Source organism: Nicotiana attenuata, unplaced genomic scaffold (genome assembly GCF_001879085.1).
Source record: "Nicotiana attenuata strain UT unplaced genomic scaffold, NIATTr2, whole genome shotgun sequence".
NCBI classification, from domain to species: domain Eukaryota; kingdom Viridiplantae; phylum Streptophyta; class Magnoliopsida; order Solanales; family Solanaceae; genus Nicotiana; species Nicotiana attenuata.
Genome location: NW_017672120.1, coordinates 49,464 through 62,079, shown reverse-complemented (window position 1 = coordinate 62,079; position 12,616 = coordinate 49,464). Strand labels below are relative to the sequence as shown.

Here is a 12,616-nt window from a genome sequence, read left to right as displayed (position 1 = left end):
AAAATATAGACTTTGATTGAAGGAATAGAGTTGATACACTCTTCATTATTGAATCAAGCAAAGATAATTTAAACCTAATAAACAACCTTCAGTAGTGATAGGCCTCTTGCACATCTCATGGACACAGAAAGAGTAAGACTCAAACTTCAAAAGTTCATAACCAAACTAACAACATCAACTATTCAATACGACACTTAACTGAATTTTAGTTGAAGACAAAATAGATTCCCAGCACCTTTTACCAATAAACCTCTTAAATTCACATGTGTTTCCTAGGTTGGATAATAGAACCTTCATGTATTCAATACATCACACTTAAACATTCAGCTTACATACAATAAAGGAAAACTAACCAAGCAAACAAGAACAATCCAAACCAAAATGCAGCATGTAACTCAAAATGGAACAAGCCTTACATTTTCATATAACTCAAAAGAACAACAGCAGGTTTACATACCTATGAAACAGCAAGGAGCAAAAGAACACAAGGATAAAAGGATAAATCTCTGAATTTGAAAACAGCTAAAAACAGAATATCACAACATCTTAATTGAAAGAACCAGCAAACTCAGCAACCAAAACAGTAAATCCTAGCAGAAATCTTATGTTCAAATAAGTGTAGAAGACCCAGATGAAATTCTGAATGTTTCTGTCTAAGTACTGTGCTTATTTTGAGAGTGAATATGCTGATGAAAGAATGTGTGTGAGTGAGTGAAGGTCCGTTCTTTATATAGAATGCACAAAGATAAGCATAATAGGGAATATTCTATCCTAAAAAATCAGAAAATATCAGCTGTAAAAAGGGATAGTACATCATCTTTTTTAACAGATTTGGTACAGCTGTCCTTTTACCCTATTTTCAGCATCTTTTAACACTAAAAAATGGACAGTTGTCCAATACTAGAAGCTTCTGATTATTAATTGAAATTCCTCCATTTTTAACTTCACAATTGACCCTTTTAAGTTCCTGCTATTACCCTTTTCACCTCTACAATTTCCAAATATGTGTTCAGAACATCACTGAGCAACTAATTGAGGTAGGACACATTGTTAACAAACCAAACAGAAATGATTTATTATTTAAACCTAAGTAAATTACTAAGTCAACTAGGGCTGATTAAGCTAAGCTAGCAATGAGGCTAACTGGATAAACATGCAGCTAAATTAAAACTAATCCCATTTTATAGTAAACACACAGTATTGAGAAACAAAGCAAACAAACAAGATAAAATCAAAAACCTAAAAACATTAAATAGAGACAAAGGGAAAATAGCAAGATACTGATTTTGCTGGAAAATGAATACACGACTGAGGCGAATCGTTGAAAGCATCGGAGCTTGGGATGGCCAATATGGACTTGGTCGGAATTCGGCAAGCCTTGAAGTGAACCAAAACTGACGCTAATCAATTTTTCTTACTAAGAACAATCGATTGGCATAAACTTTGGCTCAAATCAAGCCTTTGAAACCGTAAAAATCAAAAAAAAAAAAAGGGGGATGGGGTTAGGGTTTTGGTTTTCTTTTGGAATTTCATATCTAAAATTGGAGCAAATGGGTAAGGATTTTGGAGAAATTGGTTATAGACATGGGATGAGGAGATTATGGTGGTTGTCTGTTGTGAATTTAGGGGGTCAGTTCAAACAGTTATAAGGGGTAGGGGTGTTGAGTTCTGGGCCATTCGATAAAGGAAGAACAACGGCTAAGATCGTCGTTTTGTTAAGTGTGGGTTGGACCGGTTTTTAAAGGGTATGGGCTAGATTGGGGCGGCTTAATGAGGGAAATTTGGGCCTAGATCTTATCTTAGACCAAATCTGGAACCAAGAAAATCCTTTCTCTTTTCTTTGATTTTAAAAATCCTAACTTAATTAATTAAAAACCTAAAATAGGTCCGAAATTAAATCTAATTTGTGAAATAACCTTAATTAACTATTTCTAATATTTGAACAATTAATCAATTTGAAACTAATGTAATGGAATTACTTATTTAAAGCTAAGGCTAAAATGTAACATGACCAATATTTTTTTTCTTTCAATTTTTTTTGTGTGATTTTTTGTTTAATAAATGCAATTAACTTATGCAATTAAATCCAAAAATGCTATGTAACGATGATCTGATATTTTTGGTATTTTTCTATGATTTTCAAAATATTAAATGAGCACAAAAATGCATTAATTAATTAAAAATCCTACAAAATGTTATAAAACTAAAAATAATTGATAATTTTTTTAATTTTTGTATGAGTATTTCTAGTCGGGCAAAAAATCACGTGCTCACAGCTGCCCCTCTTTGCTCGGAAACATGAAGAGTTTTCGGGCAAAGATAAAATGAGTAATTACGAGCGATTTTTGCCCGTTTGGATACTCCCTGGGAAGCATTTGAAAAAGATTGACTGAACCTTGCTTCGTAAGTTGCCTACATATCCTTGGCTATAAATGAATCGGGTCAGTGAAGTTCTGGAAGTTTCGGTAGCTGGGACTACCGAATAGCTGTGATTTCACTATTGTTGTTTTTGTTGTTTCTACTTGCTAAGATCCTTATTACACCAAAAATCAAAATGAAAAATTAACTAACTAAATCTATCAGCTACGAGTTACAAGATTCCTATCTATAAACCTTCTGAAACTTGATCTTGAGTCTTGGCGAGTTCTTCATGCACACTCTAATCTGAATCTTGATGCTTGTTAGCTGCGAGTGCTGGTTCATTCTTCTTCAGCTTTTCGGATCATGGCGGGACATGCAAAGTTTGTGACTTCAATCATGTCTTGAGCAGTCCACATCTTTTCTCCGCTTCTTTTCGTTCCTTCTTTTTCTTTATTCTGGAATGAGACTTCTTCTTTTGGTCGTCTCGAACCCTATGTTTCGTGAGTTATTTGTAACCAAAACTTTATACTACTTCATTATTGAAAGAAATAAAGATCAGGATTGTGTATCCTTGGAAAAAAGAGGTTAGGGAGTGGAAACCCTGTATCTAAAATGAAATCAACTAGGGGTTGGAGACCCTAGGTTGGAAAAATCACCAGGTTATGCTGGCCTCAACTAGGAAAAAGTCATCAGGTTATGCTGGCATCAACTAGTGAGTGGGGCCCTATGTTAGAAAAGTCATCAGGTCATGTGAGCATAACCTAGGGAGTGGGACCCTATGTTGGAAAAGTCATCAGGTTATGCTGGCATCAACAAGGGAGTGGGACCCTATGTTGGAAAAGTCATCAGGTTATGCCGGCATCAACTAGAGGTTGGGACCTTTTGTTGGAAAAGTCATCAGGTTATACCGGTATCAACTAGGGAGTGGGACCCTATGTTGGAAAAGATGTGGCTAGAGATTGGAGATCCTATACTACCGTGATTTGAACTTTTCTTCTTTCCTCTCTTTTCATTTCACTTTTCATTTTTCTTTAAGAGAATGAGTAATGAATTTGGTGGGGACTTCCCTTTTGGGTTGACTATTGTTGCAGACCCATTTTAATCTCTCTGTATTTTGCTTTTATCGCACCTACTTCTTGCAATGTTGCTTTGAATTGCACCTGTTTTTCCGTGTTTTTCAAACAAAGAACAATTTGTCAGTTTGAAACACTGGTTGGTTTTGTGGCCTTAAGCATTTCAATCACTTGTTGTTGGCCCGACTCTTTCAATAAAGGTCTCCATTGCTTGCTTGCTTTCTGGGGATTGGTTTCATTCATAAACACGAGGATCTTTACTTTTCTTAAACTTTAACGTGATGGTTAACCCGTGTGGGACTCGGCCCTTTTCCACAATATTTTTCCTTTATGAGCATTTGAATTTGATTTCATTTCTTTTCAGGAGTTTCTTGCTCCGAAGCATTAGCCATCATGGTCAGTCGAGGTCGACTTGATGCATCTACTGAAGCTGGGTGCTTTTCTTGAATATTGGCTTTTTGTTAAACAAAACCCTGTAAACCAATCTTGCCATCTTTTTTTGTTTTAAATTCGGAACAGAATTAGACCAAAAGGGATTCAAAGAAAATTAAACAATGGACAGGGTAATGAATTTAAACGAGAGGTGTCCCTTTCGGGGAAAGGAAAGAAGGACTTATCTGGAGTACATGCAGACTTCAATGAACATTATATACCTCTTGGACTGGATACCCGATATGTGTAAACCGTCAAACTCTCATAAACTCATACCTCAAAACTAAGAAACCTTGCCAGGACTCTATCAATACCGATGGCTATGAGGATCCCCTTTTCGATCAGTGGCGCCCTTTGCGGGTTTTCACCAGCTGACCTCTCTCATTTCTCTTCTCACTGTCTCCTTATAGTGCTCTTTGCGAGTTTTAACTAAAAAGACTCTCTCATTTTCAATTTCTCCGCTTACCATCGCCCTATGGTTCCTGTGTGGGTTTTCACCAATAAGACTCTCTCATTTCATTTCTCTCATTTGGTTGTATCAGACCCAAGTAACCATATCCTCTCATTTTGAACATCTTTATCGATTGATAGGAAGGACTTGAACAGGATTTGGGGGTAAAAAGAATTTGAATTGAATTACAACTTTGGAACATTTCAGGCAAAACTATTCGAACTATTATAACTTCTGCCCCAGTTTCAACGTTTGGGGGAATGTGGATTTTTATTTTGGTGTGACCGAACCCCAAGGAGAGGCTGCCTACGTATCCTTTCCAAATGAAGTCAAACATAGCTCAGGGAACTTTGATTTTTATTTACTCTTTTTTTTTTGTTTTTTGTTTTTTTTCAATAGCACTTTCAGGTTCTAAAGAGGGTAATCAAATAAAAGTAACTGGTTCAAAGGGTTTGCAAATGGTTGGTAGTGTTTGGGTAGCAAGAATGAAAGCATTCGTCATCCTAATCGGAGAAATATTAATACCGCAAAAGGGGTTAAACATAATACCTTTTGACCGCATCCGCATTGATAACTGTTTCGGGGTCATTTCCTTCAATGTCTCCGAAGTACAATGCCCCTTTTGGCAATAATTTTCTGATAATGTACGGACCTTTCCAATTTGAAGCAAACTTTCCTTTCGCTTCCTCATGATGCGGGAGAATACGTCTCAGAACGAGTTACCCCACTTCAAAGTTTCTTGGCCGCACTTTCTTGTCGTAGGCACGGGCCATTCTTTGTTGATACAACTACCTGTGGCAGACTCCGAGCATCCACTATTCATCAATCATGGTTAACTATTCTAAATGGGTCTTGACCTATTCATTGTCCTCAATCTGAGCTTCAACAATGATTCAAAGAGATGGAATCTCAACTTCTACAGGTATTACGGCTTCAGTGCCATAAACCAATAAATAGGGTGTCGCCCCAACTGATGTGCGCACGGTTGTGCGGTATCCCAATAATGCAAAGGCAGCTTTTCGTGCCATTGTCTAGAACTTTGAATCATTTTCCTAAGTATCTTCTTGATATTCTTGTTTGCCGCTTCAACCGCACCATTAGCTTTGGGCCTATAAGGGGTAGAATTCCGATGCATAATCTTAAATTGTTCGCATACCTCCCTCTATAAATGGCTGTTCAGGTTTGTACTTAGGAATACCAAAACGACAAATAATGCTGGAATACACGAAATCCACCACCTCTTTCTTGGTGACGACATTGAAAGTGACTGCTTTAACCCATTTTGTGAATTAGTCAATGGCAACTAAGATGAATCTGTGCCCATTTGAAGCTTTCGACTCGATCGGCCCAATGAAATCCATACCCCAAGCGATGAACGGGCAAGGTGCTGACATAGGATGCAATTTTGAAGGCGGTGCATGAATCAGGTCACCATGTATCTAACACTGATGGTATTTGCGGAAAAAACTGAAGCAGTCCTTTTCCATGGTCATCCAATAATAACCTGCCCGAAGGATTTTCTTTACAAGGACATATCCGTTCATGTAGGGTCCACATACTCCCGAATGCACTTCGTTCATGATTTTTCCAGCCTCTTGAGCATCTATACACCTTAATAGATTCAAATATGGAGTTCTCTTCTACAAGACCTCTCCGCTCAAGAAGTAATTGCTGGCGAGCCTTCTAATGGTTCTCTTTTGGTCTCCACTGGCTTGCTTGGGATATTCCCTTGATTTCAAGATTCTTTTGATATCATGATACTATGGCTAAGTATCTGGTCCTATTTCAACTGCATTGCAGTAACCATGTCTTTCTCGAATTTGGATTTCCAGCGGGTCAATGTGGACATTGCCCGAATACGGCAGTATTGAGGCCAAAGTAGCTAGTGCATCAGCTAACTCATTGTGGAACCGAGGAATATACCTGAACTTGACGGACTTGAACCATTTCCTAAGACCTTTTACATGTTTTCTGTATGGGATAAGCTTGATATCCCGGGTTTCCCATTCACCTTGAGCTTGTTGAATAATCAAGTCAGAATCTCCCATGATTAACAATTCTTCCACATCCAGATCAACTGCCATGTTCATGCCCATAATGCAAGCTTCATACTCGGCAGTGTTGTTTGTACAAAAGAACTGAAGCCGGGCTATGGCCGGATAGTGCTGACCAGTGGGCGAAATCAAAATTGCCCCAATCCCGACACCTTTTGCATTTGCAGCTCGGTCAAAGAACATTTTCCAAGCATTGGTGTCTTCTGGAATTACCTCAACTGAATTTACTTCCTCGTTTAGAAAGTAAGTACTCAAGGGTCGATATTCATCATCAACAGGATTCTCAGCTAGGTGATCCACCAAGGATTGAGCTTTCATCGTCGTGCGGGTGACATAGACTATGCAGGATTTGCCATTATGCTAACTTTCCGGTGGGCATTAGCTTTTGGAATATGTATTTCAAAGGTTCCATTCTTGTTATTAGATATGTGGCATAGGCCAAAAAAATAATGCCTAAGCTTCTAGGCGAACCAAGTTATTCTTTCCAACAAAGTGTACTTGGCTTCATAACTAGTGAACTTCTTGCTCAAATAGTATATGGCTTGCTCTCTCTTCCCAGTCATATCATGTTGCCCCGGGACACAGCCGAAAGAATTTTCCAGGACTATAAGTTACAAGAACAAAGGTCTCCTAGGCACGGGTGGGACCAACACTGGTGGATGCGACAGATATTTTGATTTTGTCGAAAGCTTCTTGACATTCATCCGTCCATCTGATTGCCGCATCTTTCTTCAATATCTTAAATATGGGCTCACATGTGGTAGTCAGCTGAGCAATGAACCTGCTGATGTAATTCAATCTTCCCAGCAGACTCATGACCTCTTTCTTGGTTCTCGGAGGGGGCAAATCCCGAATAGACTTTATCATTGTTGGATCTAGCTCGATGCCCCTCCGACTGACTATAAACCCCAAAAGTTTCCCAGATGGAACTCCGAATGCACATTTAGCTGGATTCAACTTCAAGTCATACTTACGCAAACGCTTAGAGAACATTCTAAGGTCCCGCACATGGTCGTCCTGCGTTCTGGTATTAATGATCACATCATCAACATATACCTTAATTTCCTGGTGCATCATGTCATGAAAGATGGCGGTCATAGCTCTCACGTATGTTTCCCCGGTGTTCTTTAAACAAAATGGCGTGACCCTATAACAGTAAGTGAGCCAGGGTGTGGTGAAGGTCGTCTTTCTGCATCTTCTTCATCCATCAGAACCATGTGATACCCAGCATAACAATCCACGAAAGACTGTATCTCATGTTTGGCACAATTGTCAAAAAGAATGTGGATGTTTGGTAATGGAAAGTTGTCCCTGGGGCTTGCTTTGTTCAAATCACGATAATCAACACAGTCAGGTTTTCCCATTTTTTTTCGGCATTGGGACCGCATTAGCCAACCATGTGGTGTATCGGACCACTCAGATCACACCGGCTTTCAGCTGTTTGGTGACTTCTTCTATGATCTTGTCACTAATGTCTATTTTAAACTTTCTCTATGTTTGTTGGACTGGTGGATAACCGGGATAAGTTGGAAATTTGTGCACTACAAATCAACACTCAGTCCTGCATATCATCATAGGACCAGGCAAACACGTCTTTGAATTCAAACAAAAGTTGGAACAATGAATCTCTAGTTCTTTCATCAGCGTGAATGCATATCATAATTTCCTGGACCTCTTCCGGACTACCCAAATTAACTGGCTCGATTTTATTTAAGTTTGGCTTAGGCTTATTCTCAAATTGTTCCAGTTCTCAATTTATTTCCCTAAAAGCCTCATCTTCATCATATTCTGGTTCTTGATTCATTATTTAACTATTAGACATCGTGTTAGGATCTGGGCATGAAGTCCGCAAGCATGTCATGTTATTTAAGTCCGCATTATTAGAACTGAATAAGAGAGATAAGAAAAATAATGAAAATCAGAAAGAATAATGGAAAGAAATTCATAGACGATGAAATATTCATTTCATTGAATTTGAAGATAGGAGGGTTTACATCAGAATTTAAAAGACAATAAACTAAAAACATTCGAGTTACACCCTAAAATAACTCGGAATGCAGAAAAGATGGCAAGACTGAACTACCAGGATTCCCGCCTAACTGGGAATGGAGTAGCCTTCCAATTTTGATGTTTAGCATTTGACCCCATATATTTCACCTTAGTAGTGTTTGAACCATCACCCGGTTTGACCATGTAAACCTCGTACAACATTTGCCTCATTGCCTCACAGATATCTTCAATTTCTTCGGCCGTGAAGGCCTCTTCCTCTTCTTCTATATACCTTGGCTTAACAAACTTCTTGGCGAGGTGCGGGACTGGCTGAGGCGGGGCCCACTCATTATTCTTACATTCATTTGCAGAATTTACGTCGGTCTCTGTAGCTTCAAAACCTATGCCAAAGAACTTCTCGCTGGCAGTCAAAGTGATAGGCTCTGTAATGCCTTGTAAGAACACCACGAGCCCTTTCCCGGGCTTGTAACCATGTTTGATCATTTCACTGACAACCATGATTGACGCGTTTGATAAGCAGGGTTGAGGACATGGAGTTCCTTCCTTGCACTGGTCCGCGACCACGATCTCAAAAGCTTGGTAGACGATGTGTTCAACAACCTCTCTAGCCTCCAAGCATGGGACTGACGGGACCCTGTAGATTGATTGTTCATCTTCTCCGTGGACCACTATTTCTTGGTTTTCCTATTCGAACTTGACCATTTGGTGGAGAGTACAGGGCACGGCTCCCGCAGCATGGATCCACGACCTTCCTAAGAGAAAGTTATAGGAAGTGTCCATGTCTAGAACTTGAAATTTTACTTCAAAATCTACAGGGCCAATAGTTAATACCAAGTCAATCTCCCCTATCGTATCCCGCTTGACACCGTCGAAAGCACGTATGCAAACATTGTTGGGTCTAATCCTTTCAGTCCCAGTTTCCATCCTTTGTAAGGTTGATAGAGGGAAAATGTCAACTCCAGATCCACCGTCCAACATAACCCTTTTCACATAATATCCTTCACACTTGATAGTCAAGTGAAGGGCTTTGTTGTGGGCGGCTCCTTCTGGAGGCAAGTCATTTCGGCTGAAGGAGATTTGGTTGACTTCAAAAAATTGCTCTGCCATTCTTTCCAACTGGTTGATCGTGGTCTCAACCGGAACATATGCCTCATTCAGCGTCTTTATCAGGACTTTTTGATGTTCACTCGAGCTTATCAGTAGGGACAAAAGTGAGACCTGGGAGGGAGTCTTTCTAAGTTGATTAATTACAGCATAATCCGATGTTTTCATCTTTGGGAAAAATTCCTCTACTTCTGCAGCACTGAACGGCTTCTTAAGTGGAAACTGCTTCTGCTTTGTTTTGTTCAATTCTTCCAAGTTCAGATACTTCCTAACTTGGTTCATTTGATTTACTTCTCCCATGATTTCCTTTCCTTTGTATGTGACCACTGCCTTATCGTAGTTACAGGGGACACCATTGGGGTTTTTGATGGGACTCTGTGGTGCGCGACTGATAACCCCGGGCTCAGTCATCCTGGGTGAAATTATCACCCCCCCCCCCTCCCCCTTTGGCACATATATCTTTGGCACATTCAACGTGAATTTCTTTTGCTCAAGTCTTTTAGGAGGACTCAACATGAATTGTTCCTTTCTGGGGGCCCTTGGAACATAGAGAATGGCATCTTTAGGAGGTGCTGCCCCTGTCTTTATTTCCACAGCCTTTTCTGCATTTTTGGGAGTGGAATTGATCTTCTTCTCATCTCTAGCTTGTTTTGCTACCGCTTTGGGTTTCTTTTCTAAATCGACGATAGCAATGATAGCATTCAAAGCTGGGTTGAATTCTTTGTCCTCACAGATCATCCTAATGATCGGCCCATTGTTGTGAGCCGGCAATGGGTTGTTAGTTACATCGGGGACTTCCTCGTCCCTCGACACTACCCGCTTCTATTCTATCAGATTCTCGACTGCTCTCTTAAGGGTCAAACAATCTTCGGTGTCATGCCCTTCCCCTCCCCCCCTATGTGATAGGTGCACCTGGTACCTGGCCGGTAGGACAGATATTCTGGGTTCTGCCTGTTTGAAGGTGCAGGCTGTAACAGGCCCATTTGGACTAATTTTGGGAAGAGACTGGAATATGACTCACCAATGGGTGTGAAGTTAGCTTTTTGGTGGTTCACGGGGATGAGTGTTATATTGGTAATTATTCTGTGGTGGACATGGATTATACGGCGCTTGGTGAGAAGGGTTGTTTCTTGGGGGTGGAGCTCGGTTTTGATTGTAATGTTATTGTGGCCGAGTGTATGACTGGGCGTTCATTACTGCATAAGGATGAGGGGCAATAGCATATGCTGCATCCTGGTGGGGGTAGTAATGTGGCGGGATCCTGGATGGGGAACCAAAGTGGCTTCGGGGTTGACGAGAATTTCATAAGCTTGAAGCCATCATGGCTCCCTCTTCCTTCTTTTTCCGGTTTGCTAAACCTCCTGACCGCTCTGGATAGCTTGGGAAGTGGCTCTTATAGCTGATTGACTCATGATGCGACCTGTTTTCAAGCCATTTTCTACCATTTATCCAATCTTTATGGCCTCTGCGAATGGTTTGCCTATGGCAGACATCATGTTTTGGAAATAATCGGCCTCTTGGGCCTGTAAGAAGACATTGACCATCTCGGCCTCATCCATTGGGGGTTTTACCCTGGCCGCTTGTTCACTCCATTTGATAGCGTATTCTCGGAAGCTTTCTGAAGATTTCTTTTTGAGGTTGGACAAAGAATTTCTTTCTGGAGCTATGTCCACATTGTACTGGAACTGTCTGAAAAAATCCCGAGCCAAGTCGTCCCATATGTGCCAATGGGAGATGTCTTGGTCCATATACCACTCTGACGCAATTTCGATTAAGTTCTCCCCAAAATAGGCCATCAAAAGTTCTTCCTTTCCGCCCGCCCCTCTCAGCTAATTGCAATATCTTTTAAAGTGGGTGATCAGGTCTCCATGCCAGTCATATCTTTCGAATTTTGGCATTTTAATGCGAGTAGGGAGATGAACGTGAGGAAACATGCACAGATCGGCATACGAGACACTCTTTTGGCCACTCAGGCCTTGCATGTTCTTAAGACTTTGTTCGATGATTTTCATCTTCCTAGTTATCTCATCTTGCTCGGGGTTCTTCACGGTTCTTTCTTGTTCCATCGGATACTCATACCGGCGGTGCTAAGGGTTGAAATTATGGTACTTGGAAAGTGAAGGCTGACAGTTCAAAACATGGCCTAGGCACTGTTGGCTTTGTCGTAGTAGAGACTGGTGGTGCGGTGAATATTATAGAAGATACTCCCGAAAACGGTGCCTGGGGCGAACCTCAGAAGGCGTACCAATGAAATTAGCTGACATAGTGGGGTACCTGAATGAGATGAACGGGTTGGTTACGGGAATAGGGACGTTGGAGGTTCCACTTGTCCTGGGAATCAGTTTGGGAAATCCAGCGATTGCACTGGGCAATTCTCTGCCATTAGACCAACAATCCCACATCTCCATCTTGTGGCAACGCAGTATTCTATTTTCTTCAGCAGTTGCTGACTCTGAGACAGGGATAACCGATACCGGGCTATCCTCTAAGGGGTAAATTATTGGTAGATGACTCTCTGATGTCATTACGATGCTCTCTTTAGATCTCGTGAAATAAGGGTGTAAAGCCAGGTTACCACAAAACCAACCACCTAATAACAGAACCTATTCTTAAACATCATACACAACAAACCGGTTAGTTTGAGACATTTAACACATAGGGAATCACATGTTGGGGAATGCAATGCACCTAAGCAGTTAAACGTTTTTCTAAATGTTTTTGCAATGGCTGCGTATCTCATCCCGGCCTTTCTTTTTGTCCACTTTCAAATCCTGAATCTTTTCTTTCTTTGCGGTCTTTTATTTTTCCTCTTTTTATTTGGGTTATTCTCACTCGGGTTGTCTATAGCTATGATCGAATCCGATGGGGATTACCTATGTATCAAGACGCCGCATGAATTAGATCATTATGTAGTTCAGGGGATGAATGCGAAATAAAATAAAGAAAATTTATTAGGTTTTCAATAGTTTATTTAATAAAAACATCTGGTTTTTTCTATTACAAAGACTCCGAGATACAGACTTAAGAATTGGAAAACAAAAACAGACTCAGAGAAGATAACAGACTCGAAAGAATAAAATACAGACTCGAAAAGAAAATCAGGAATACAAAAGAGCCTCCAATACTACTCC

At 40.4% G+C, this 12,616-nt stretch overlaps 1 protein-coding gene across 1 annotated transcript; it reads right to left on the bottom strand.

The window, feature by feature from the left end:
• Positions 1 to 6,083: 6,083 nt before the first annotated feature.
• Positions 6,084 to 6,401, bottom strand: LOC109211946 (uncharacterized protein Mb2253c-like). The gene has a single exon (XM_019375548.1). It carries the CDS (start codon positions 6,399 to 6,401, stop codon positions 6,084 to 6,086), a length of 318 nt encoding a protein of 105 aa, XP_019231093.1.
• Positions 6,402 to 12,616: the final 6,215 nt, after the last annotated feature.